This window comes from Enhydra lutris, unplaced genomic scaffold, assembly GCF_002288905.1.
Source record: "Enhydra lutris kenyoni isolate GAN:26980312 unplaced genomic scaffold, ASM228890v2 scaffoldscaffold35, whole genome shotgun sequence".
Taxonomy (NCBI): Eukaryota; Metazoa; Chordata; class Mammalia; order Carnivora; family Mustelidae; genus Enhydra; species Enhydra lutris.
The window spans coordinates 3615292-3642975 of record NW_019154119.1 but is presented as its reverse complement, the minus strand read 5'-3'; the positions used below and the strand labels follow the sequence as shown (position 1 = coordinate 3642975).

The 27684-nt window shown below is 40.0% G+C and overlaps 1 protein-coding gene across 2 annotated transcripts; it reads right to left on the bottom strand.

Moving 5' to 3' along the window:
* Nucleotides 1-454: 454 nt before the first annotated feature.
* Nucleotides 455-27264, bottom strand: LOC111154096 (DnaJ heat shock protein family (Hsp40) member C27). 2 transcript variants are annotated; one of them, XM_022513476.1, is made up of 7 exons: nt 27041-27264; nt 18523-18605; nt 14301-14370; nt 9857-10021; nt 9156-9278; nt 3845-4005; nt 455-703 (listed from the first exon to the last, which is right to left on the bottom strand). In XM_022513476.1, the coding sequence occupies exons 1-7, from the start codon at nt 27125-27127 to the stop codon at nt 571-573; spliced, it is 822 nt and encodes a 273-aa protein (XP_022369184.1). In that variant the 5' UTR covers nt 27128-27264; the 3' UTR covers nt 455-570. The 2 variants fall into 2 exon arrangements, with proteins under 2 accessions (XP_022369184.1, XP_022369185.1); XM_022513477.1 differs by lacking the exon at nt 3845-4005 and having other exon boundaries at nt 676-703; nt 27041-27127.
* Between the last annotated feature and the right edge of the window lie 420 nt (nt 27265-27684).

Genomic DNA, 27684 nt, shown 5'->3' with positions numbered 1-27684 from the left:
ATTTGGAACGGTATTACCTTGATTCACAAACTTCCAAAGGGCTCTCCAGAGTTCATTAATTACAGATGGATCGATGGTTCAAATCCTACTAAGGAACTCGTAAAAGAAGTGACTTGCTTGTGAGGTCCCACCACACTTTTGGGGGTTTTGTTATCGTTTCCTTCTGTTTCTGCTGTCTTCTTCTCCAATGAACTTTTAAAAAAGGAAAAGAAAAGCGAAAGGTCCTCCTGTGCCCCTTCCTCCCTCCAGAAACCTCCTGGACTGTCCTGAGTCAAGTGCGTGAGGAATGCTACCATTACCGAGCTCACAAATGAAGGAGGAACAAAATTCGGATTATTTGGAAATAGGAAAGGAACTATACGTACAAGTGGCGCTTGGTTGTCTTCACTGCTCTGTAAAATGTCTGAAATGGTCACAGGCACCTGAATTTCTAATTTACAAATGACAACAGAAGAGAAAAAAGCAGTAAGATTTTTGTGGAGAAAGAAAAAAAAATCCATGGTGGTTATTTCACTTCTAGGGACAGTCAGTTTATACTTGAGGGCCGCACTTGTCTTTTTCTCTGACTTCCTACTTGATGTTTTTCAGGAGGGCTGTCCGGGCATTCACCACCGCTTTGAAGGCATCTTCACTACCGGGCGCCACGCACTTGTCGGGGTGAAGCAGCACAGCGAGCTTCCGATAGGCTTTGTTGACTTCATCCCTACGAGAAAGAAGCCAAGCTCTATGTCAACGACAGGGTCAGCCCCCGCCCACGGCAGTTTGATGTCTGGACTTACATCATATCTCTTGCATTACTACCTTTTCTTAAAAGTGGGACTAAAGGACTCGGAAACAAACAATAAACAAGTAAATAATACATTATAGACAAGTAGAGAAAGAAATATAATGTGAAGTATTGAAACACCAAGAAAATGCCTGGTAAAAGAAAGATCCACAGAAAGGCCCTTGGCACAGAGCAGGCATCCAGCAAATCTTTGCTGTCTGAAGCGATGAGGGCACGGGGTGATCAGGAAAGGCCTGTGCGGTGGGGTTCTGAAGGAGATGAGGAGACACTGAGCCACCGGGAGAGAGCCAGCAGAAGCTAGGAACTATGAACAGCATGGCCGTGGCATGAAGTTCCACGAGGACACTGCTGGGGGTAACAAAAACAAAGTTGGCCAGGAAGCACTGACCAGTAAGGGAGGGGCCTTGAAATCAAAACAACAACAAAAAAGTAGACTTGATAAACAATGACATCAGTAAGAGTTTCATGACAAAAAAGGTGCTGAGAAAGCTGATTTTCGAGGTTAGGAGATTGTTACAAGAAGCCAAGCACGAGTACAAGAGTCTGGATCAAGGGAGGCTAAGGGATGACACACAGAAAGAATCGGCAGAAGCAGGTGACGAGCTGGACATACAGGTAGAGGAGACGGAAGAAAAGGGGCTGAAATGAGTTCGAGGGTCAAGGGGATGCTGAGGCTCAGGGAAGATGGTGACACCATTGACCAAGAAAGGGACACTGCAGATGGGGGTACCGGAGAGCTCCAGCGAGCTCCTGAGACCAAAGAAGAAAGAAAAGAGAAGGGAACATTACCCATAAAGGAAAGGGGCAGTAAAGTGAATCCCAAAGACCAGGAGAGCTCTGGGAGACCACCTGTCCCTCTCCCTGCTCTTCATCATCCTCTGGTGTTAGGTCTCCAGAAGCTTCTAAGTATCCAGCTCCTCCTCTGGTCAGGTGTAGTTCTGTCCTTACCGGATAGTTTTATTTCCCACCACCTTTTTGTAATTCAGGTTTCCAGTTATGCTATTAGCCTGGATATGGTGCTTTTCCCAAACGTTCTAGTTTTTCTCCTTTATGTTTTATCAGAAGGATTTCTACTCGGCTCTCTGAATTAGAGAGATGGTCTGTGATTGTCTCGCAGGTGATGGAAAGTCTTGGGTGTCTACTTGGAAGGACTGAGGTCACAGGGCCATGTTCATAGTCCTCTAGGCTTGGGGCATGTATTCTAAGGCTTTTTCTGCTTTCTGCTCTTAAACAAATCCTGAATTCTCTTATTCCCTTTTTTTTTTTCCCCTTTAAAGATTTATTTATTTATTTAACAGAGAGAAAGACAGTGACAGAGGGAACACAAGCAGGGGGAACAGGAGAGGGAGAAGCAGGCTTCCCGCTGAGCAGGGAGCCCAATGCGGGACTCAATCCCAGGACCCGGGATCATGACCTGAACTGAAGGCAGACACCTAACAACTGAGCCACCCAGGCACCCCTTGAATTCTCTTGTTCTAAAACATGCATGGGGCTTTTTTACATAGACAATTCTGATATTAGCTAACAAGAATCATATTCTCCCTCTCTGAAGAAATCCGAATTGCCAGAATTCTTCACCAAAATAACAAATGTATTAACAAATACATTTACAAAGTAACAAATACATTAATTCTGCTGAAGATGAAGATTTTCTTAAAGTTCAAGAACAGTAAACATGACACTGAACAAACATTAAAACTCTTTATAACTTCAAAACACTGTTTCTAGGTTCTGTTCAAGTGTGCTCACTGACATACAAAATTAGTTCGATTGACCCAGAGAAAGAGCGGTAAGAGGAGCACATGTTTATATTGGTCAGTGATAGAGAACTTGTGGAAGTCCTGTATATTTTGGTAGATTCCAATTAATACAGATAGTAAATAAATAAGGAACCTGAAGTTTCTTTTTCCTTAATAAACACTGTACTAAGTTAACTAATAAGTTTCTTTCTTTTAGAGCCAATCTCCCTTGGAGGTAAACAGAAGATGTTAGAATGAGACTATGGACATCTCAAAGGACATTTAAAAGACACCAATTAACTGTGCTATTTACACAAGATCATCTGAAATGTTCGTGTGTTTAAAGTCTTCTCTGTAAGGCCTGGCAAGTCGAGGTGACCAGTAACTGTTTTCTTCTTCCCTTGCCCTCTCGCCTTCTGGGCCTGAAGACAGGCTAGGAGACCAAACTGGAAAAGAGAAACTTAACGCCATTGGTATCAACAAGGTGTTTCAACATGCACTTTTGTGTGCGTGTGTGTGTGAATCAAGGTGACAAAGTAGAAAGGGACAAGGTTGGGGAGGAAAGTTATGGTGCAAAATAAAAAGACCTGAGAACGCTTACAATTACAATAAAAATCATAATATGTACAATAACAGAAGCATTCTATTGTTAAAAGTTATATAATCATACCGAACAAGGATTTATTCTTGCACAAGCAACAAAGAATAGTGATTGTATTTGTCTTCCTCCCAAATATTTCTTTTGGCTAAAAATAAAACCATTTAACATAAATTCATACACAGACGAGGACCTAGCAGGATTCTGAGGGCCATAGAAAGAGACAGAGCCAGGCAGACACACAGTGTTCAAGGTCAAAAACCAATTCTACCACTAACTCCTAGGGTCCTTGAACATGTGTTTAGTCTCGCTGAGTTCCAGTTTTCTCACCTATAAAATGAAATGTCTGGAGAAGCTGCTAATATCCTTTTCCTCTTCTAAAATTCTATGATTTAAGATTTCTCTTTTGTAAGGTATTTTTTTAAGGTTACATTTGCTTCAAGGCTCCTATTCAACATAGACAAAAGCAGAACACACCATTACCGAAAGTATTCATGCAAATACACTGCAGAGCTCCTTCATCAGGCCACTGTGTCCTCTACTTTGTTTCTCTGGCATTCAGTTAATTCACTGAAGAAAAGTTATTACATAAGCTAATGCATTTCCACACATCTTCATATTTCCAGTCAATGACAAGAAGATATATCAGACCTATGATGTTGACAGCTGAGTTTTTCCCCAGGACAGAACTTGGAACTAAGATCCTAGAGCACCGCTTACCTTGAGGCCCCAGGTTTGACTCCCAACATGTCCCAACTGTCTTTACTGTTTCGAATTCTGCGAATGGTGTCTGCTTGTTCTTTGGTGAAACTAGCATTGCTATTCGTGATAGGACGTTTCCCTCCATTTTCACATAAGTCAACTATGGATACATAAAAGGTCTGCAAAAAGAAATCATCCCAGAGGAGAACTGATTTTATGAAAATAGGAATTTCCTTTAAGCATAACTTAAAGAATTTTAATATATTACAATAACTTAAAATTCACCATAAAGCAAATATATAGTCTGGAAGGTTTTTTTCTTTTACCTTATATGTGTGTTTATGTGTATATGCACACCTTGTGTATTTTTTTAACACACAAAAGTATAAGGAATAAACTTCAAATGGCTCATAATCTTCCTCTCAAATAACACTCCTGAGGTTAAAAGGTAGTAGGTGAACACTGTTAGAAAAATTCAAATAGTAAATAAAAGTGTAAAATGAAAACTGTCTTCCTGCCCCTCGAGTTCCTCTCCTAGAAGTAACCATTGTTAATATTTTTTGAGTATCTTCCCAGAAAAATTTTCTATCAGAATACCAGTATATCAGAACACCTGGGTGGCTCAGTGGATTAAAGCCTCTGCCTTCGGCTCAGGTCGTGATCCCAGGGGCCTGGGATTGAGCCCCGCATGGGGCTCTCTGCTCAGCGGGGAGTCTGCTTCTGCCTGCCTCGCTGCCTATTTGTGATCTTGGTCTGTTGAATAAATAAATAAAATCTTTAAAAAAAAAAAAAAAAAGAATACTGGTATATCCATCCCTACACTAAACACTGACATAAGAGAAAGCAGATTAAACATACTGCTTAGCTCCTTAAACTTTTTCACATAAAAATACAGAGGCACCTGGCTGCTTTAATTGGTAGAGCGTGCAACTCTTGATCTTGGCGTTGTGGGTTCGAGCCCCATGCTGGGAATAGAGATTACATTAAAAAAAAAAAAAAATCTTTAAAAAAATATACCTTGGACTCTTTCTCTAGAGAGAAAGTGCATATAGACACTTTCCTCATCCTTTTTAATGACTGTTCAGTATTTCACTATGTGACTGTATCTTAATTTATTTAACCAACTCCCTAGTTCCCCAATTGACAAGTCAATTATTTCCAGGTGTTGCTATTACACACAGTGCTTTAATGAATACTGCGTGTGTGTGTGTGTGTGTGTGTGTGTTTGCACACTTGTGGAGATGCTGCTTTCAGATAAATTCCTAAAAGGAGAAGTACTAAGTAACAGTGTACAGGCATTTTAATTTTTGATTTTGACAACTGTCCTGCAAAATGACTGTGCCAGTTTACACCCCCATCACAGTGTCCGACACTCTATTTCTCTGTCCCCTTGTCACTATGGGGCATTCTCACGCAGCTTCACTTTTGCCAAACCTATGTGTAGCACACAGTTTGGATTTAAAGTTTCTGTAAGTGAAACTGAGTGTCTTTTCATATGCTTAGTGCCTTTCCTTTTTCTCTAAATTGTTCAGATTCTTTGCCCATTTTTTTTATGTTTTTCAAAGCGAAAACTTTTTTGATCCTGCTCATAGTTCAGTTACTATTATTGGATAACTTTGCTCAGAAGATTCATTTAATACACTATACTGCTCTCAAATTGACACATCCCTTCTTCCCTCCATCTCCTTTTTAATCTCTCTTCTTTTTCAGATATGTCTATAATTCCTGTCATTGTCCAAAAATTTTCCATTTCTCTTAGACTCCTCCTTCTTATCTCCAGTAATAGCTAATAGACTTGACAACCTAAACAAGAAGGCTGATTTGTGAGGACGGTGCTGATTTGTGAGGAGGTTTTCTTCTAGTTTATCAGTTAAACTAAAATATAAACACTCCCAGATCTCTGAGGACACAAGCATTCACTCGTAACACACATGGTTTAGAAGCGCCAGCTGTGGTGTGGCGTACAGAATAGGAGAATTGAAATCAAGGGTCTGTTTACATTCCATGTCTGAGTTCCAGCCATGATGGAGTGACAGGGACTGGGCTAGAACTCCTGCCATAAACTACTATGAAAATGGACAGACAGAGGAAGAAACTATTTCCAGGTAGTGGACAACAGCAAGCACAGTGCTGCCCCTCAGTTTCTACCTGGAGCCCATTTCCTGGCCATGTCTCAGAGAGCTGGTCTGAGCAGTCCCACAGTCCCACTGAATGAAAGAGAAAGAGATCAGAGTTTAAGGATCCTGAAGGGGCTGGAATCTGCAGAGCAAGGCATTGGAGAGGAAGGAGAAAGGCAGGATTGGGCCCCAGAAGTCCATGTGACGGTTCCCCACTAATCTGTAGTTGTGGTCTAGGCTATAAATGCACAGGGTGAGATCACCTGAGGCTGACCATGCGATTGAGAAGAGAACCAATATACTAGGAGTCTAGTGGTGCTTTAGGAAGAGGCATTCCAGGAACAGTACAGTTTGACCTTGCTAGAGTGCAGACATTGCTTACTATTTCATTAGTATCCCGAGGATCTAGCTGAGATACCACAGAAAGACTATGGCTTGGTAGTAAACTCATCCTGACAAAACTGAAAACCAAGAGCTGACAAGGTCTAAAAGGAGACAGAATTTGAAGGCTGAGTTCTACCAAATTAGAAGGGCTTAGACAACAATTTGGTCTTCCTTCAGATCCTTGCTATGAAAGCAAAAAACCAAACCCATGCAAATTCAATGTAATCTGTTGGTAACTGCCCGCTGAAATAAGAACCAATATTCTGCTGAGGAAAATAAAGAATCTAGAGCCTCTACAATGCATTATCCACAGTGTCTTGGTATTCAATCAAAAATCACTATTCATACAAAGACACAAGAAAATATGATCCATAGTCAGGCGAAAAAAAAAAAAAGCTGTCAACAGAAACTGGGCCCAAGATGATTCAGATATTGGACTTAGCAGACAAAGACTTTAAAGGAGCTATTATAAATATTTCAAAGAGATAAAGGAAAACTTAAGAAGTGAACAGATAGAGAAGCCCAGCAGAGAACCAGGATCTACACAAGAAAATCAAATGCAAATCCTAGGACTAAAAAGTATCAAGTTGAAAAATTCACTCAGATTTAAAAGCAGCTGAAAGACCATTAGAGACTATGCGATCCAAAAAATAGAGAAAAAGGAAAGAAAAATAACAGTCTCAAGGACTATGGGACAAAATCAAATGGCCTAATACACATGTAACTGGAGTCCAGGAAGGAAATGAGTGAAAATAAACTAAAAAATTTTTGAACAAATGATAAAAAACACCCGCTTAGCTCTCCAAGAAACTCAACAAATACCAAGCAGAATAGATATAAGGAGAATCACATCTAGTCATACAGTCCAAAGCCAAAAGCCAAAGATAAAGAAAAACTCTTGAAAGTGGCTAGAGGGGAAAAAATCCCCAACACATTATGAACAAAAAAACGAGTAAGAATGGGTACTAACATCTCATGAGTTGCAAGAGAGGCCAGAAGAGAATGGACCAACATCTTTAAAGGGCTGAAAGAAATTTAATCTTCAACAGTCGTTATTTATACCCTTGGACAAGTCACTTCAGTACTCTTAGAAGTTATAAAATCTGAAATGAGAATAAAACCTGCTACACACTAAACCTCAAATGAGATGAAACACGCAAACTTCTCCAGAATAGTAAAACACTATTCAAATGATCAAGTACCGTTATTGCACATAAGTAGGTACAAACTCACACAGGTTCATGTACTCAATAGAACAGGATGTGGCAAGCCAACATCAACCCTATTTGGTCTTGAAACAGAAGCTATGATGCCCGATTCAAACTGTCAGCCAAGGATGAAACCTGTCTTCTAATAGGGGCAGTGACATCTTAAGAGAAAGAAATTCAGCATAAAAGATTAAATAAAATCCCACTCAATAATCAAGAACAACTCTTTATAGTATAGCTACATTATTTGAAATGCTAAAAATTCCCAAAATATCAAGATATATTCATAAGAGAAAAAATGCATAATTCATGTCACCACTTACTTCCAAATGTATCTATAATCAAGAGTTGACTTTATAATTTATTATTTTAAAAAAGCCTTGTTCTGGGGGTGCCTGGGGGCACGGTTGGTTAAGCATCTGAATCTTGGTTTCAGCTCAGGTTGTGATCTCAGAGTCATGAGATCGAGCTCCACGTCAGGCTCCCTGCTCAGCTCGGGAGTCTGCTTGAGTATCTCTCTCTCCCCGTCCCTGTGCCCCTCCTGCTCATGCTCTCTCTTTTTCTCTCTCTCTCTCTCTAAAATAAATAAATAAACAAACAAATAAATAAATAAATAAAATCATCTTTAAAAAAAAAAAAAAGTTCTTGTTCTGGGCGCCCAGGTGGTTCAGTTATTAAGTTAACTTATTTTAGATTAATTAAGTTAACTTATTAAGAATTTAGTTAATTAAGTTAACTTATTAAGAATAACTTAAGTTATTCAGTTATTATTAAGTGTCCAACTCTTGATTTCAGCTCAGGTCATGGTCTCAGGGTTGTGAGGTCAAGCCCGCATTGGGCTCTGTGCTGGGCATGGAGCCCGCTTCAGATTCTTTCTCTCCCTCTGGCCCTCCCCACCCCTTCTCTAAAAAAAAAAAAAATAAGTAAATAAATAAACCTTGTCCCTTAAAATTATTAAAGATTAGTAATTTTTTAAAAAATCACCATCCATTCAGGTTGCAATATGAGTACATCCTTCCACTGTCTACTTGGTGGATAAGACCTTATTTTTACGTGTGATTGGCTGGACTCTGCAACGCCAGGCTCCTATTCTCTAACTGCGCCCTTGCAATACAGGATTATATCAGCTACGGCAAGGCAATTTCACCAAAGTAATCCTTCCATCTACCTATTCATGCAAATGTAACACCATTAACCAAAGGTGGTTCTCAAGAAAATCTTTGTTCTATTATAAGTAAATATATAATAACAGTTGTTAAACTTGATGATCATCAGAATCACCTGGAAAGCTTTTTCAAAATATAGATTCTCAAGCTCCAGCACAAGCACTAAGCTTCCAGTAGTTTTGGAGCCTGGAAATCTGTATTTTTAAGAATTTCCCAAAGTAATTCTGATGATCAGCCAGGTCTGGTCTCAAGTACACAGCAGGCAGATACCACACACACACACACACACACACACACACACACACTCTCTCTCTCTCTCAATCTTTTTCTCACCAGCTTCTGAAAAGAACAAGCTTGTTCCAATGAGAAATTCCTATTACATTTTTGCTTCTCATAATTTAAACTAAAATTTGGCAGGGTCAGCCTCGGAACAAACAAAACAATGCCAGCTTACCTGGAACATCTCATTGATTCCCTCTCCAGTCTGTGCTGAAGTTTCGAAGTACAGGAAGCCTTTGCTTTCGGCCCACAAACGCCCTTCACTTTCATCTACACAGCGGTGCTTGGTACAGTCAATCTGAAATAGAAAGTCGGGGGACAGAGAGAAGACCCCAACATTGACCCACTAGCACAGGCCCTGTGAGGTCTTCGTCAATCTTTTACTGAGGCAAAAACTACTCTTACATGAACTCCAGCACCAGTATATACAATTACGAGGACCAAAAGAGACCCAAAAAATTGCCAATATAGAACATAGACTGATTTTCTGTGGCAAAATGACAAATGCCTGCTCCCGCACTTCCCACTTTATCCTCAAAGAAAACTGCTCACCTCAAATTCACCTCTGTGAAAGTTGGCTTCATGATGACTCCCACACTCAAATCTGCTTTCCATTCCTTTCCATAATCCACACTGCACACCTAATTACTGTCCCTTTTCTAATCAAGGCCAGAGTGTAATTATTAGGATCCCCTTCTCCTGCTCTGTCACTAATACCCTTACCCATGTATAGCACCAGAAAAAAATGGATAAATACCCCAACATATGGGAATTTATGTTTTGTTTTTTTTTTTTCATTTGTTCCCCAAAACTCAGAGCTGCACTCTTCCCATAATGGATCCGGAAAGTTGAGCATACAATGTCCAAAGCAGTTACCTTGTTGGCACACACTGCAAATACAATATTTTCCATGTTTCCATGAGGTCCAAGATCCTGCTTCATCTCTGCCAGCCACGCATCAAGGGCGTCAAAGGAATCTTTCTGCCCAACATCATAGACCAGTATTACACCCTGTGTATCCTTGTAAAACTCATTACGAACCTTCACATAAAAGAACAGATGTGCAATTGGAGGTTTTGTGATTTTATAATATATCTCACAGTCATTAACATAACAAAGGGCATTCTTTTGTGCATACATAGTATTTGCTATTGTATCTCAATATCTAGTGGTCTTTAGAGGACTTTTTATAAAATCAAAGTAACATGATAAGAAAAACCCTATGAGGACAAGGTCTTGTGATGAACGTAACAGCTTCCTGCCTCAGCCCTTCTCACCTCCAGCTCCACTCCCTAGAGGCAATCCATCTTTAATTCTCGTTAGTAGATCTTAAAATAACACAAATTCTATAGAAAAAAGCTCTTCTCAGGAAGAACGAAGAACTTCAGGCAAAAATGACACGAGCATCAGCAAGACGTACGGCCATTTATGTACCAGAGCCTGGAGCAGGCTCTCTGGGATGCTGGGTAGAGTTTCCCTGACTCTAGGGTCTCCACACTAACTTCAGAACTCCAAATGCAGAGCCCCAGTGGTGTAATGGCTCTAGAGTCAAATCTGGGGTCACTATTACTTAGTAGTTGTGTGATTTTGGGCAATCACTTAACCTCTCTGCGTCTCAGTGGCCTCATCTATCAAATGGGGACAGTACTACTTCCTTCACGGGGTAGTTCCGAGGATTATATGAGATGATGAAGGCAAAGCACCTAACGGTGCCTGCGAAACAATGTCTATTTGCATCTTCTGCCTTCCTTTCTCACCCTCCTCTGATGGTCCACCTTCGATATTTTGGCTAGAAATGGCAACTCGCTTCTGGGGCATATCTATAATTCTAGGAAGAGGCAGCCCGAAGTATAGGGCACATGAAAGTGGCAGAGGAAGGATAAGTCGAGTGGGTGAGGAGTAACATTGACAGACCGGGGGTTTCAGGCCAAAATTCCAGTAAGAACCTTGACAGAGGCCATGTATTACTCATTCATCTCAGAGATTCCAGTATGCACATGCCCATACCAGTCTGTTGCAAGAAATGAAGACTTCTTACACACATCAGGCATGAAATTTAGGTTTCTGAGTATAGACAGACGCCTGGGCCAAGAAGGCAAATGTCTATTAATTTGTAGAAACAGAAGCAGTTATCTCCTAAATTAAAACCAATTAAATCAGAGAGAATTAAAGTGATGAACAGCAGGAGTCTTCTCCCCTCAGTCCTCAAGGTCCTCAGCCTACCTGCAGAAGTGAAAATGGGCCTCTGCCTTCTTCCCTGAAATTCTTGCTGCCTTGGCTCCCATACGCCACGCTCTCCAGGCTCTTTCTTGTCTGGTCTCTTACCAACTCCTCCTCTCTCCATTGCTCCCACTCCAGCTGGCTGCTGTAATTCCCCTAATCCCATCCCAAACCAGCAGCCTTTCTCTTTCAATCCTTCCTTCCAACTCAGACAACATAACCACCTGCATAATTTCAACTGGGAGAAGCTCCAAGGTGAGCCTTTTCATCTGTGCTTCCAGACCTGCGTTTCTAGTTAACTCTAGACTCTCCCTGCTCAATGTCTTACTGGAATCTCAAATCCAATATGTGCAACAGGAAACCCTCCAACTTATTCCTTCCCAATCTTTTCCTTCCCTTGAACTTCTAGTGATGAAAGGAGCACACCATTCTCTGAGCCATGTGGATTGAAAGTCTAGTGTTAATCTTTGCTGCTCTCCTCTCCTTTTTCACTCTGCAGGTATAAACAATCCTGTAGGGCCTGCCTCTGCCAGATTTCCTGCACCTGTCACTTCCTTTCCATTTCCATGTGCCAACATTACACTACCTCTTGACTACTACTGCAAGAATTTTCTAAGTAACCTCCCCAGCAACATTATACACATTACGTATTTATCTTTTCAAAGCCCTGGTTCAAAAATTCTTTAGTGTTTCCCTACTGCCAACCCCTTAAATTTCAAATTCTTTTAACTGGTGTTGAAAGTTTCCGATCAGTCCCCCACCAGCTTCCCAGTCTTATCCTCCTCCTACCTCCTGTCCTTCAAAGTGGATAATCTCTCATTCCCTAAACCTCCCCTGTGCCTCTCTAACTCTGTCTCGAAACAGACACCTCTTTATCTTTAATCTTTCAAGTTTAGCTATGACACTGCATCTTTCATGGAGTTTTTCCTGCCCCACACCTTATCATCTAACCCCCAACCCCTGCCAAACAGAATCTAACCCCTGTATCCCTGAAATACCACAGCCTTTGTGCTTCTAGTAGTGCTCATATTACTTCCTGTCTGGTTTTATAGTTGGTAGCATACACAGCTGCCTTTTCCAGTAGGCCACAAGTGACAGGCATGTGTCTTGAGATGTCTGTCTTTGTGTCAGCCAACAGGCCCACCAGGTGTAAGTATTCAAGACATTTTAAATCAAGAAGAGCTGAATGTAGAGAATGTAAGCAAAAGCCAAAGAATTTCAAAGTGCAAATTATGCTATCCAGAGGGAGATTTGCGTGTAAATAGAGGTTTAGGCAAGCCTCATGGATTTCTCTTTCAACTGACTCAAGTTCAAGTCTAGGCTCAGCAACTGGCTCCCTCTGTAATCTTGAGTAAGTGGTTTTACCACCTCCAGCTTTGGTTTTCCCATCTGTAAAATAAAAAAGGAGAAGCCTCAATGGTCCCCCACAGCTCTCTTATTCTCAGCTCCCAAGACAGCTCTCTGATGTTAGTCCTGGAAGTCTTGCAGCATCCAAAGTTTAATTAAATAGGATGCTAAGGGAATTGGGATTATTTCTTAGAGCAGGGATGGCAAACTTTCTAGCTTGTAGGCCACAGAAAGCTGTTAGTTTAATATCACTCGGGCCTCAAGAATTTTCTACAGACTGTCTAACTCATACCAGCAAGTCCCAGAATGATGTGTGCATCAGTGGAAGCAAAATCGCTGTTAAGACACAGGCCTGGCATTCCCTCGCAGTCCTCTCTTTGACACTTTCCTCTGAGAGTGCTCTCTCACATGCTAAGCAGACAGGCCTCTCTCAGTAGGCCCTTTGGGTAAACCTGTCGAGAGGACAGATGACAGTAGTAGCTTCAATGGAAGACAGGCCTCCAGGATGGGGGGAAGCCAGGGAACATGACAATGGCTATGGACACTTCACCCGCTGTGTGCCGAGCAAAAATATACTTTGGTCAGTTTGGGGCTTAGGGAGAAGACGGCTTTGGTCTTGTCAAAAAAGAGGGTTTGAGCTATGGACAAGTAAATATTTGACAAAGAAGAAAAAATCGAAGCTATTCAGAGAAAAATTACTTCAGAATTGGTGATTTCAAGAAGCTTCTATTAATTATACTGTTATCTTTTTGAGCTGCTGGGGGGAAAAGCTATTGTAATTTCAGTTTGCATTGATAAGACGTCTAGTGTCTAATGACAGAAAGTAAAGGAACACTCAGTGTTTTTCACTAGACAGTATCTGGAATGTTGTGCTCAGTTGTCATCTCCCCATTAGCTAACTAGAGGTTATCTACAAAGGATGTTGAGAAGCCTAGCTGGGGCAGGACTAGAAAATATTTTACCTGAAAAGGAGCGGATTAACAAATATTAGAAAGGTTCCATTGTAGAAGCACAGACTCAGTCTATGTTGTTCTAAAAACAAGGCCAAGATCAATAGTGAAAGTCAAAGGAACGCAGCCTTCAAAAGGGAGTTGTTAATCTAAAGTTTTTAACAGTGAAAAGGATGAACTTGTGAGGCAGTGTGAGCCCATCATAAGAGACATTCATTCTCCAAACTATTACAGTCTGTATCACTCAAAACTATCCTGTGTATCACATCATCCCTGGATTCCCACCCATCCACGTAATTCTTACTTATCCATCAAAGCTTACTTTAAATGTTGCTTCCTTCAACAAGACTTCCTGTCCTCCCAGATACTAGGCTAGATGTTAAATGCTCCCAAGCATTCTGTCATTTGTTTAACATCTGTCTTCTTTGACATATTTATGTTCCACGAGGACAGGGACTGTGTATTACCAGCGTCCAAACTGGCACACTGCTATGCAGTGAATGAATGGCGGCCATCGATCAGGAAGGTATAAAGCATAAAAGCAACAGTCCTTTGAAATTTAAAATGTCTTATCTAATTGTTTGAAACATTAGCAATGGAATTTCCTACCACTATCTAAGGGGATGGAACAAAAGACCAACAAGTTTCCATTCAGTTAAGGCTCAGAAAGGAAGCCACACCCACCAGCTAAATTCACCTAATTTTATACATGATTTGCATACTGGTAGTTTCTACTAACTCGGGATCTTTCCCTAACCCACTGACAATACTGGACACAGATTTTCTCAAAAAGTCTTTCTTACCTCATAGAAGAAGGGATGGCCAGCCATATCAAAGATGTTAACTTTGATTTCTCTGTCTCTGACTTGTACCCTGAAATGTTCAAATGGAAACAATTCCAAAGAAGGTTATGGCTTCTGTATTCCCATTGAAATCATCTATGTCATTTATTAATTTTAAAAAGGTATGTGTATGAAATTTAAAAGAGGCTTTCTTAGTGCCTCTTCTTGATAATAGATAATCAGTACAACAGAAGCTGGTAATTGGGCAGATCATCTTGCCCTCCGTATTTTCAGAACACTGAGCCCACCGTAATAAGCACCTAATTTACCTTCAGCTTACCTCAAGATACTTTAGTCCATACCCCTTAACTAACAAATGGTGGCTATTACCATGGAACTAAGAAAACTGATGTGGGCAAGTAGGACTGAGAGGAAGGAAAACAAAATATTTTATGTCACTTAAGAAGACATCTTAATTACTAGTGGTTATGCTGGGTTACCACGCAGAACAATAACTAAAGTGTGTGATCTTCACTGAGCAAAAGCAAGTCAACTTGGTTTCAAAAAAAATTTTTTTTTAAAAGATTTTTATTTATTTATTTAATAGACAGAGATCACAAGTAGGCAGAGAGGCAGGCAGAGACAGAGAGAGGAGGAAGCAGTCTCCCCGCTGAGCAGAGAGCCCCATGTGGGGCTCGATCCCAGGACCCTGGGATCATGACCTGAGCCGAAGGCAGAGGCTTTAACCCACTGAGCCACCCAGGCGCCCCGGTTTCAAAATTTTTAAATAGAGAAAAGAACAAAAAGGAAAAATGACAACCATTCATATTAGAATTAAATACTATTCAATGTGGTAGCATATTTGCATCTTGTCCTTTTTATTTTTTTCCAGAAAAATCACTACTGGTAAATAAATTAATGTAGTATTGTAAGTATTTCAAACACTAAAGAAAAATACAAAGATGAAAGTTTAAAATTTATCCCAAATCCTATCACCCAGAAAAAACCTTCGTCAATATAGATGAACATCACTACAGTCTTCTATGCATAGATATGACTGATGAGCATAAGTATTTTTTTTTTATAAAAATGGGATTACCCTATTTTAAAATAAAAAGTATGAGGGGCGCCTGAGTGGCTCAGCGGGTTAAAGCCTCTGCCTTCGGCTCAGGTCATGATCCCAGGGTCCTGGGATCGAGCCCCACGTCCGGCTCTCTGCTCAGCCAGGAGCCTGCTTCCTCCTCTCTCTCTGTCTGCCTCTCTGCCTACTTGTGATCTCTATCTATCAAATGAATAAATAATAAAATAAATAAAATAAAATAAAATAAAAAGTATGAAATGTATTTGTTACTGAATTTAACAAAAGAAAAGGGAACTGAAGTGAACTAGAATTATTGAACTTTAAATACATTTCCTCATCAGAAGAAATATTTCCTAAAAGATCCCTCTAAGTTAAGAATAGGAATTATTCACAATAAATTAACAGGGTAGAATCATTATGTTTTTAAGTGACATGTTTCAGTTTACACAGCATTGACATGAACCCCTCCTCCAGGATACAAGGACATCGGTACTTGCTCTCATTGTCCCTGTACTACCTCCTGGTTTGTTTATTGTTATTATCCCCTTGTCCGTATCTATAATATCCACTTTCTATTCTGAAATCATAATTCCTACAGTTGTTTTATATTACTTGTAGACTTAAATTAAGCTAACCACTAATCATTTCTTTATTCCTGAATTTTCTACCATATTTCATCAATTCCAAAACGCATATTTGCTTTCATTTTAACATCTGTGAAATCAGGATCCATCTTACAAAAGAGGATGTGAGAACAGCAAAACAAAATAACAACAGAGCCTGAGAGCATCTGGAGAAGATCTGGTATAATAATTTATACTAGAAAATATTGCCTTAAAGAGATAGCAGCTGACAGGGGATGTAAATAAGGCCATAAAGTCAAAAATGTATTCACACATTGAAACTCAAAGAGGTTAATTTAATTCAGATGCCAGAGAGAGGCAATTACTTTAAGAAAAATGGTAATTCATTACCTCAAGGTTGTGCTTTCCTAGATTATGGCCTGAAGACCACCTGTATCATTATTATGAGAGACTGTTAAAAATGCAGATTCCTGTGCCCCATCTCAGACCTGGCAAATCAGAATCTTGGTGGGCAGGTCCTAGGAATCTGCATTTTTACAAACTCTACAAGTAATTCTTCAGCATGCTGGAATTTGAGCTTCACCATGTTGGAAACAGGGAGGATGGAATGGGTATCTATTATTTTGACTACCCCAGAGTATTCCCCTTTCCTCTTGTGGTTGTGGTTCAGATGGGTTTGGCTCTATGTTCTTAGTGACCCCACTCTGATGGCCATAGCCAACTGAGCTGGGGAAACGCACCTGTCCCCACCTGGACAATCAAACCTTCTCTGGGATTTTTTTTTTTTTTTTTAAGATTTTATTTATTTACTTGACAGAGAGACAGCAAGAGAGGGAACACAAGCAGGAGGAGTGGGAGAGGGAGAAGCAGGCTTCCCGCTGAACAGGGAGCCTGATGTGGGGCTCAATCCCAGGACCCGGGGATCATGACCTGAGCTGAAGGCAGCACTCAACGACTGAGCCACCCAGGCACCCCTTCCCTGGGATTTTTAAACTTGGAATACTAACTTCGGTCCCTCTCTGGAAGTAACATTCACACTGTGAGTCTGAGATCTGCTGGAAGCCATGTAGAGGAAGCTATAAGGTGGAGAGAGATGGAGTAAACGATCTGGCTCTATTCTGTCCCTGGTTCTTCCAGCCATCTCTAAGCCCAGCATCCTTATAACTGGATTATGTGAATTTATTAATATCCTTTATTTATGCTTATTATTACTATTATTATTATTTTGCTTGGGCTGGTTTGACTTGGGTTGCTCTCAGTTATAGTCTCCTGATTCACCATGGGACAACCATCTTTCTCCCAAAAACTTTCAGCCCAAAATAGAAGAGTCTGTTGACTAAACGACAACAGTTCTATGGTATAATATGGTGATACTCATTTCTTAGGAGAATAAATTAGCTACTTATATGGATTTAAAACAGAACCACCTGAAACAGGATCTCCTGCCATATCACTGATGAAACTCTGTGTCCTGAAGTACAGATACACCCACCACTTTGTCCACCTTCTTGAAAGCTGCCCTCATATTTAATCTTGCAAACTTCCTCTTCTGTCCTATCCTACCTAATAATACATAGTTTTTGAGTATCTACTCTGTACAAGCACTGTACCAGGCACTTGGGGATGATTTATACTAATAGCCCCTTCTTCGTGGAGCTTATAATCTAGCAGGAGACATTTAACATATAAAAATAATGACATGTGGCAATTTATTCTAAGTACCATAAACAGCATAGAAAAAGTTTAATATTTCTGTCGTTTGCAACCAAAAAGAGTCCTCACTAATAAAGGAGGTATTCCAAGTCCTCATGAAACAAGACCATTTCACATCTTGGAAAGTCTGACAGATGGAGAGATGAGGGGAAAGGACATTTCAGGTGGACAGAATAAATAATGGCACTGAGACAAGAAAAATATGAGGACAGTGGTGTAGTGTGGAGGGAGGGTAAAGTGTGTAAAGGAATGAAACAAGAGGGAAGAAGAGGCAGATTAGGGCCAGAATAGTAAGTCCCTGAAACTCCACCTTCCGGGAGAGTGCTGTGTACCTCGATTCTATGCACTGGCAGTATTATTTCCTGCTAATGTAATCCTATCTCCCCAAGCTCAACCCACCCCAAGTCATCTCCAGATAAATCCCCACTTCTTCCCAGTTCTACTTCTCCCAGATCATTTTCTAGATACCAATAGGCTATAAAGATCATAAACCAATAAATGATGCCGTCTGGTAGAAAATTTTCCACATAATATTTAGACTTTTCAGAAAGAGTATCTCAAAATGCTCTACAAACACATCTGCTAATAGGACCCACTTATACAAACGTGTGTCATAAAAAGGCATATCTGTCAATTGGGCTTTATATTAACTTGCTCATTGTTGTAGAACCTATACCTAAGGGAGGGCCCGGCAAAAAAGAATGTGGTCGGTGATGAACAAATTATATGATCACTACATTTCTGTAAAGGTCTCTTATTCCTATCTTTCCTGATTTATTTTCAGATTACCTATTTCAAGACACATCATTTTATAGGAGTTCAAAGGTCTATGTAACTTACAAGCCCAAAAAACCGATGTACTTACTTTGTGACTCCATAGTCAATTCCAATGGTTGCAAGATATTTAGACACAAATCTTTTCTCACAGTATCGTTTTATAATACAGCTCTAAAAAGGTAAAAAAAAATACAGGCTTTTAGTAAATACACTCTGGAAACATACAAAATAAGCACAGTTCTTCATCATGGTTTCTTCACTCACCACAATGAGAGAGAAAGCATTTTCAAAGAACCAAAACAAATGCTAAAAGTGAAAATTTCAAGGAAAAATTACTTAAATATTCTTCCCTAACACCAAACATGTTTTCAGTTTAGTTCTCCATCCTTGTGCTCTTTTCTTTTGAAGACTTACTCTTATGCTTTCAACAATACCACCAAAACGTTTAGCGTTGACCTCCCTTCTCAAAAGCACATCTATACCTTCAATACTAAGACTACTTTCTACTTGGGTGTCCTGCTGTTACCTCAAATTCGACATGTCCCAAAATGGCCTAATCCTACACATAAAAACAGTTCATCCTGCTGACATCCTGGTTCTGTTAATACCACCATTTTCCCAAACATAGAGGATCAGAATATTAAAGCCATGTTTGATTCTGAGCCTTTCTAAACCTTCTGAAGGTTTCCTGCCTCCTTCTCATTCCAATTCCCACTTATACCTTTTGGGTTTAGATTCTCATCATCTACTAGACAACGGTAGGAAATTTTTTTTTTTTAAAGATTTTATTTATTTATTTGACAGACAGAGATTACAAGTAGACAGAGAAGCAGGCAGAGAGAGGAAGGAAGCAGGCTCCCTGCTGAGCAGAGAGCCCGATGCGATGCGGGGCTCAATCTCAGGACCCCGGGATCATGACCTGAGCGGAAGGAAGAGGTTTTAACCCACTGAGCCACCCAGGCACCCCGGTAGGAAATTCTTTATTGGTCTTTCTGCCTTCCTTTCCTCCCAACCTCAGTCAATACGGCACAACACTGACATTTTTCACTTCCCTAACTCAAAAATCGTCAGTGGTTTCTCAGTGCCAAGTTTGAAACCCAAATTCCTTTGTCCTTTATTTAAGGTCCTCCATAATCTGGCCCTAATCTGTATTCCCTGTCTGAACCCTTCTAATACAAACTCTCCATTTCCGCAAAACTCCTGGACACCTGACTTCCTAGCTTTTGTCATGACTTGCCCTCTAGTTGGAATGAGCTTTCTCCCTTCTTTCCAAATCTTCACTTGTCCTTTAAGGCCCAGTTTAAGCTCTGAGCTCCAGGTTTTAAGAGATCTTGCCTGCATCTGAACTATTCCAATACTTTACACACATACTAATACACACACACACACACACACACACACACACCAGCAGTCATACATGGCTTTGTATTGTAAGTTATCATTTCGCATGTACATATTCACATTATCTCTTCAGCTAGATGGCATACTATTTGAGGACAACAAACGCTGGTATTTTACTTCTATCTTTTCGCTCATGCCATTGAAATTTGCTCAGTGCCAGTGAAAACCAACTTGTATATTAATAACAACCCTTAGCACTCATGAAACTTACAATTTACTTGGGAGTGCTAGTAACGGAGTTCATTTTGCTCAAATCCTTCCCCGATGAATGTTACCCTAAATTAAATAGGACAGTTAATTTAAAAAGCAGTTAATAAGCTTACTGTGAACTGAAGGAAAAATTTCTTCGGAGTGACTACTGCTAAGAGGCTATACTTTTAAAAGCATTTTATAGCTGGAACGCACTTCACAAATATTTTCTCTCACAATAGCTTGGGAAAATGAATATAGCCTTTTTCTAAATTATTCATGAGATTAAGAGGCCTAGCAGTCCTTTAACTACAGTACACTATTTAAACACTAGTTATAAGTATTTCACAAGACACATATTTAAGTAATTGTATTAATAACCACTCCCTATTACATAAATAGGGCTTCTGGTCCTTAGGCTCTTATAAGCTCTTATAAGTTAAATAACACAAATACAGAGAGAATGTTTTGCTCTCACTATTTTTCTTAAATAGATTTTTAGGTACTTTTTTTTTTTTTTTACACAGATTCAGTTAAAATCTTAACAGGTTTGGGACTCTGTTTTTAATAGAATTTTCCTAAAATTCATACGAAAGAACAACTATCTGGGAAGAACTAATCAAAATATGAAAAAGAGGAATGGGGCAGGACAATACAAAGAAGACGGAACCTACCTTAATAGATATTAAAATACAGTCTGAAACCAATCAAGACAATATTATATTGGCATAAGAACAAATAGGTCAGTAGAACAGAAGAGAGAGCCCAGAAATAGATCCTATTAAAAGAAGAGAGTTTAAAAGTGACAAGGTGATATTTCAAGTTAAGAGGAAATGGGCGACTGGGTGGCTCAGTTGGTTAAGCAACTGCCTTCGGCTCAGGTCATGATCCCGGACTATCAGGACTGAGTCCTGCATCAGGCTCCCAGCTCCATGGGGAGTCTGCTTCTCCCTCTCACCTTCTTCCCTCTCATGTTCTCTCTCACTGTCTCTCTCAAATAAATAAATTAAATCTTTAAAGATAAAGGGAAAAGAGTGACTTATTTGGTAAAATGCTACTTACACAAGTTAGGCCTTTCTCTAAATACAGAATAATTCAGATGAATTTGTGATTTCAAAATTTAAAAATAAAACAACAAAAATTTCAGAAGAAAATGTGCACCAACACTTCTCGGCCCTTTGGCTAAGATCAAATGCAAAAGAAATGTGCAACATATGTACAACCTTAGGGAAACATTTTCAACCAAGAAAGGAAACTCAAAAATCATAAAAGAAAGGACAGGAGTGTGGGGGTGGCTTAGCTGGTTAAGCCTTTGGCTTCAGCTGTGATCCCGGAGTCCAGGGACTGAGCCCCTCATCGTGCTCCCTGCTCAGTGGAGAGTCTGCTTCTTCCTCAGACCCTACCCCACCAATAAATAAATAAATCTTTAAAAAAAAAAAAAAAGGAAGGAAGCAAGGACAGGCACAACTGAGTATATAAAAAATAATAATAATGGGGTGCCTGGATGGCTCAGTGAGTTAAGCATCTGCCTTTGGCTCAGGTCATGATCCCAGGGTCTTGGGATACAGCCCACATCAGGCTCCCTGCTCAGCGGAGAGCCTGCTTCTCTCTCTCCCACTCCCCCTGCTTGTGTTCCCTCTCTCGCTGTGTCTCTCTATCAAATAAATAAATAATTTTTTTAAAAAAGAAATAATAATAATAACAAAAGCAATTGTATGGCAAAATATTTGTAAAAATATTAAAAGACAATGACATATCCAGACAAATATTCATTACTTATATTAGTAACTGGCAAAAGTTATTATCTCTGATGTCCCTGAACCAGAAAAATTGATAAGACACATTATCCAAAAGAAAAATAAATAGGGAATATAAATATACAGAATAGCAAATCCAAATAGCCAATAAGCATATGAAAAGGTGCTCAACTTCATCTGTAATCCGTGAAATGCAAATTAAAGTAATAATTCTCACTAACCAGACTGGGAGTCATTAAAAGAATGACAACACCTGTGTTGGCAGGGATATGGGAAAAAGGGTACCTCCATACCATATTGTTGATAGAAACACAGTTTTTTGAAGAAAAGTTGGCAATAGCTATGAAAATTTTAAAATATGCTCTTGAACTCAGCATTCCACCCCTGGAAATCTAGTCTATAGAAATGAGAAAACCAGTATTTATGTGTGTACACACACACACACACACACACACACACACAGAGTATTTATTGCAACATTGTTTGTAGTAGGGGAAAAGCTAGAAATGACATGAATTCTTATCAACGGAGGAATGCTTGCATATTGTGGACTATATACAAATGAAAAGGAGTAGAGCTGTATCGGATTACTTGGAGGGATTATCATGTCTATTGTTAAGACAGAGAAGTGGGGCGCCTGGGTGGCTCAGTGGGTTAAAGCCTCTGCCTTCAGCTCAGGTCATGATCCCAGGGTCCTAGGATCGAGCCCTGCATCTGGCTCTCTGCTTGGCGGGGAGCCTGCTTCCCCCTCTCTTTCTGCCTACTTGTGATCTCTGTCTCTCAAATAAATAAATAAAATCTTAAAAAAAAAAAAAAAGACAGAGAAATAAACTCCAAGAAGTATATACAATATTGCAGGACATTTGAAAACTCAATTCAACTAATTTAACAGTAAAATATTTATTAAATTTAACTGGAAATCTAAAATTAGGGCAAGCTTCAAAGTTGGATGTTACAAAGAGTCTGACCCTAGAGGACGAGAACTGGACTGGGTCTTTGGAGTAGGTTGACTGCCAAGGCAGAAAGCTGAATCAGATATACACAAAGACCATAGAGAACTTTCAGGATTCTCCCATAGAGAAGATTAAGCCCTTGGAAATCCCCTTTTTCTTACTGAATTTCTAGAACCTCTAAAACAATGCTGAGTAATAAAGGAAAATAGCAAGTATCCTTTTCGTACCTAATTTTAATGGAAATAGATTTAGCATTGTACCATCTGCTATGATATTTGCTGTTGGCTAATAATAAATATTGTCTTTCATATTTAGGTAGTTTCATTTTATCCTGATTCTGCTTAAAGTTTTTATTAGGATTGACTACTTGATTATATCAAATGTTTTTCCAGTACTGAAAAAATTTTCTCCAGTAGTCAGTTAATGTAACAAATTATGTTGGCGAACTTCTTAATATTGAACCATGTCTGCATTCCAGGGATAAACTCTCCTTGCTAGTAGTGAATTATTTTTGATATACTACTGAATTCTATTTGTTGATATTTAAGAAATTATACATCTCTCTATATTTGTGAAATTGGGATATACTTTTCTGTTTTGATACTATATCAAGTTTTGCTAGTTAAGTTACCACAACTTCATATAATAAACTGGAGCTGTTCACCTTTTTCTTTGCCTTAAAATTATTTAAGTAACTGAAATTATATGTTTTATAAGCTTAAGTAAAGCTTATTCATGAAGTCATCTGATCCTGATACCTTTTAGAAGGATAAATCTTTTCATTGTTTTTCTAATTCTTCTTATGTGACTAAGGGATTGGGTTTTCTACTTCTTTTTGAGTCAGTTTTGGTCATTTATATTTTGCTAGGAAGTCCTTCATTTCCCCTACATTTTCAAATGTCCTTCTACAGAACTGGATGTAATATTTCCTAGTCATTCTTTTAATCTCTTCTAGTATGTGATTATGTCTTCCTTTCAGTACTAATCTTGAAATTTTTCATTTTCTCTATTTTCTTCTTAAATAGATTTTTTAAGGCACTTTTCTTTCTTTATTAATTTTAATTTTCCAAACTTTCTTTTGGTTTATTTCATGACTTTTCCTAATGTCTTAGGTATTAAGTTCCTTTAATCTTTTGAAATGAGATATACCATATAACAAAATTCACACTTTTAAGGTATACACTTCAGTGGTTTTTTTGTACACTCACAAAGTTGTAAAACCATTAAGTTCCTTTAGTTTTTCTCTCTCTCTTCTTTAGAAATGAATAAGATAATGTGTTTTCCTTTGACTACAGGTTTAATTTTGTCCTGAAGTTTTCAGTATAGAAACTCTTTAACTGCTTTCTAGTTATTTTGTCATTTGTTTTGATTTGCCCTTTAAGCCAAAGATTATTTACTAGGGTATGTCTTAATTTTTTACTTAAAATTGTTTATCTTTCTATATTTTCCAAATTCTTTAAACTGAATATGTGTTACTTTTATAAGTAAGGCTTTTTTTTTTTTTGAGAGAGAGAGAGAGAGAGAGAGAGAGAGTGCCTGAAGGGAGAGGAAGGGGGGGGGGGGGGGGGGGGGGGGGGGGGGCGGGGGACAGAGAGAATCTTAAGGAAGCGCCATACCCAGCATGGAGCCTGACATGGGGCTCAATTTCATGACCCTGAGATCATGACCTGAGCCAAAATCGAGAGTCAGATGCTTAACCAACTGAGCCACCCAGGTGCCCTGGCAATTTTTTTTTCTTTTAAGTTACATTTAAATCTTTGATCCAACTAAAATTCATTTTTGAGAAAGCAATGCAAGAGGAATCCACCTCACTCCCAAACAGTAAATAGTCGTTCCAGCAGTACTTATTAAATGGTCTCTACTTTCCTACCACTTTACTATATTTGTTATAAATTTGTTATGAATTTCCTTATGTGCTTGGATTTATTTCTGGACTCCAGTCTATTCCACTGATGTCTCTCTATGACCTTCTCAGCATCAATAGGAAAAACTTAGTAATTTAAAATGTGTTTTATTATCTGGTAGTGTTTTCCTTTTTTTTTCAGTTTTCTTAGTTATTCTCACATTTAATTTTTCATAAGGACCTTAATACTTTCTATTATGTTTTGAAAGGGAAAAAGAAACCCTATTTTTATTTTAACTAGTATTTTAACTAGGATTGAATTACTCTTGTAGATTATTTTAAAGAACAGACATCTCTAAAATGTTGAGTGATCCTAATTAAGGGGAAAGTATGTCTTTCCATGTGCCTAAGTAATTTTATGTCACTTTGTAGAGCTTTACATTTTTTTTAAAGATTTTATTTATTTATTTGACACAGAGAGAGATCACAAGTAGGCAGAGAGACAGTCAGAAAGAGAGGAGGAAGCAGGCTCCCTGCTGAGCAGAGAGCCCGATGTGGGCCTCGTAGGCCTCGATCCCAGGACCCTGGGACCATGACCTGAGTCGAAGGCAGAGGCTTTAACCCACTGAGCCACCCAGGCGCCCTACATTTTTCTTTATATAGGTCCTACCTATTTCTTCTTAAGTTTAAACCTAGGCATTTTATTTTGGCTGTTATTGTAAATTAAAATAATTTCTCAATTATATATTAAAAATACTATTTGATATACGACAGCTGTTAATTTTTGCATATTAATTTTGCTTTACTGAATTTTCTTATTGTTTCTTAAAGTTTTTCAGTTAATTCTCTTTGGGTTTCAAGATAAATAATCATATCATTAATAATGATATGATCATAATCATAATCATAGCAAATAATAATAATTTTGTCTTCTCCTTTCCAATATCTCATATTTTTTTTCCTCTTGTCTAATTGCATTGGCTAATAAATATAGAACAATGTTAAAAAAAAATGTGACACTGGGCATTTTGGGCTATTTTTATTTTATTTTTTTATTTTTTTATTTTTTTTAAAGATTTTATTTATTTATTTGACAGAGAGAAATCACAAATAGGCAGAGAGGCAGGCAGAGAGAGAGGAGGAAGCAGGCTCCCTGTTGAGCAGAAAGCCCGATGTGGGGCTCGAACCCAGGACCTGGGATCATGACCTGAGCCGAAGGCAGCGGCCTAACCCACTGAGCCACCCAGGCGCCCCTGGGCTGTTTTTAATGTTGCACCATTAGGCACAGGAAAATGGTAAAAGTGATGCATGCTTACTTAGCCAGCTCACTATTAAAGCTTTTAAAGGCTTTATTCTTTTCTTTTTAATGCCTGGCACATAGCTGGTGTTCACTAAATGTTGAGTTTCAGTGAACTTCTGTTAATACATATATATACAAAGATACATAAATAGTACAGGATATTACTAAATGGAAAGAAAAGACACTAATAAACATTTACTGAGCATCAACAACGTGCAGAGCACCGGCCTAAACACCTCCATTAAGGGCTCTTTTGATTTTCACAGCATACAATGATGGAGCGAGAACTGCAATAGGCTGTGAAGACTCAAGTTCTAATCCTGTCTCTGTCATTGATTTGATGACCTTGGAGGGTTCTTAACCAACAGCTTCCACTTACCCAGAAAGGGAGACAATTTGGGTGAAGAGGAGAAAGTTTAGAATTCACTTGGGAGAAGGCCTTTGGTCCCTCTTGCCCCCACCCCCCGGCAACCCCCCCCAACTATGGGAGAGCTTACAGCGGGGACCCACTAGAGCCAGCCAAGAGAAAGGTGGTAGGACGAAGGCTTTGAGAGAATGAATATGATGACACCACCGGAAAACAAAAACAAAAACAAAAACAAAAAACAAAAGCAATACACAAAACAAAATGCAGGCTCCGTGACATCCATTGCACTTCCCTTGCGAAAAATGTTACCCTCAGTTGCGCTCTTAAAATAGATTCTGGGCTCCATGTCCGCGGAGCAACATTCACAAACTCCAATCCTCACATGCACCCCGGTAAGCTCCCTTAGGCTCCCAAGAACTGCTGGGGTAATTCAACTTTTATTCTCCACCTCTAAGTCCTGGACAGGTCACCTAGAAGGCAGATAGGGTAGTAGGCAGACGATCTGACATAAGGACCTAGGCCTCCTTACTCTTTGGGGGATACATTCAAGGGTTATTGGTCACAGGAGACGCCTTCTTATGGAGAGTGACGTCAGTGGAGGAGGAGGGGGGGCAACCAAAGGTCAAAAAGGTCAGGAGAGTTTTCCTCACGGAGGCGCATCCCCTAGGAGGAGACCCGGGCCTGCTCAGGGGCGGGGAGGAGGCCGGGCCCCGGGCAGTTGAGTGGCCGCCCTCCCAGCCAATGGGCACGTCGCCCCGCCGCGCTGAGGTCCCGCCCCTCCCAGCGCAGTACTCACTTTTCCCACTTCAGCGTTGCCCATGGAGATGACTTTGATGCGCAGGGACTTGCCAGGCTCCTTCCGCTTCGGCATGTTGGCCTCCATTGCCCTCGCTCTCTCGGGGCCACCCGCCTCGCTATCTCCTTGTTCACCAGGCTGGCCCGTCCCTCAGGGCTCCTCGTCCAATGGTGGACTCGCTGCTATCGTCACCGCCCCGGCTCCGCGCCTCGCCATCCCCGCCGCTGCCTAGCAGCGGGCGCGGTCGGTTGGGAGCTCTGGGAACTGGGGGTGGGAGCAGACAGTCTCGCGATGCTAGAAAGGGGCTGCGTGACGTCATCACCGGGCTCTGGGGACAAGGTTTTGATTACCTGTTCCCAGGAGTCGCGCCGACGTGCGGGGCTGACTCTCTCCGCAGGAAGTCGGCGTTGGGGAGTGCTGGGTTTACACCCGGAGCGCGGCGGGGGTGCGGGGGCGCCAGGACAGCGGCATTTGTTAACGTTTCACCTCCGAGTGGTAGAAATGTACTGGGGGTTTGGGGCAGATAATCGGGCTGGGAGTATTTGGAATTGAGGGTCCAGGCCCAGTCGCGCTAAAAATTCGGAAGTAGACCATAGTATGTTTGGGGTGTTTTTCTGAATTCTTCCGTCCCTATGGGCCGGTCT

Bases quoted from the DNA above. Each gene is read 5' to 3' on its own strand.
- LOC111154096 (XM_022513476.1), bottom strand. From the start codon at position 27,127: ATGGAGGCCAACATGCCGAAGCGGAAGGAGCCTGGCAAGTCCCTGCGC. The intron at 14,371-18,522 runs GTAAGTACATCG...TGAACATTTCAG, and splicing joins ATTGACTATGGAGTCACAAA to GGTACAAGTCAGAGACAGAG. The intron at 704-3,844 runs GTAAGCGGTGCT...TCTTTCTCGTAG, and splicing joins GTCAAACCTGGGGCCTCAAG to GGATGAAGTCAACAAAGCCT.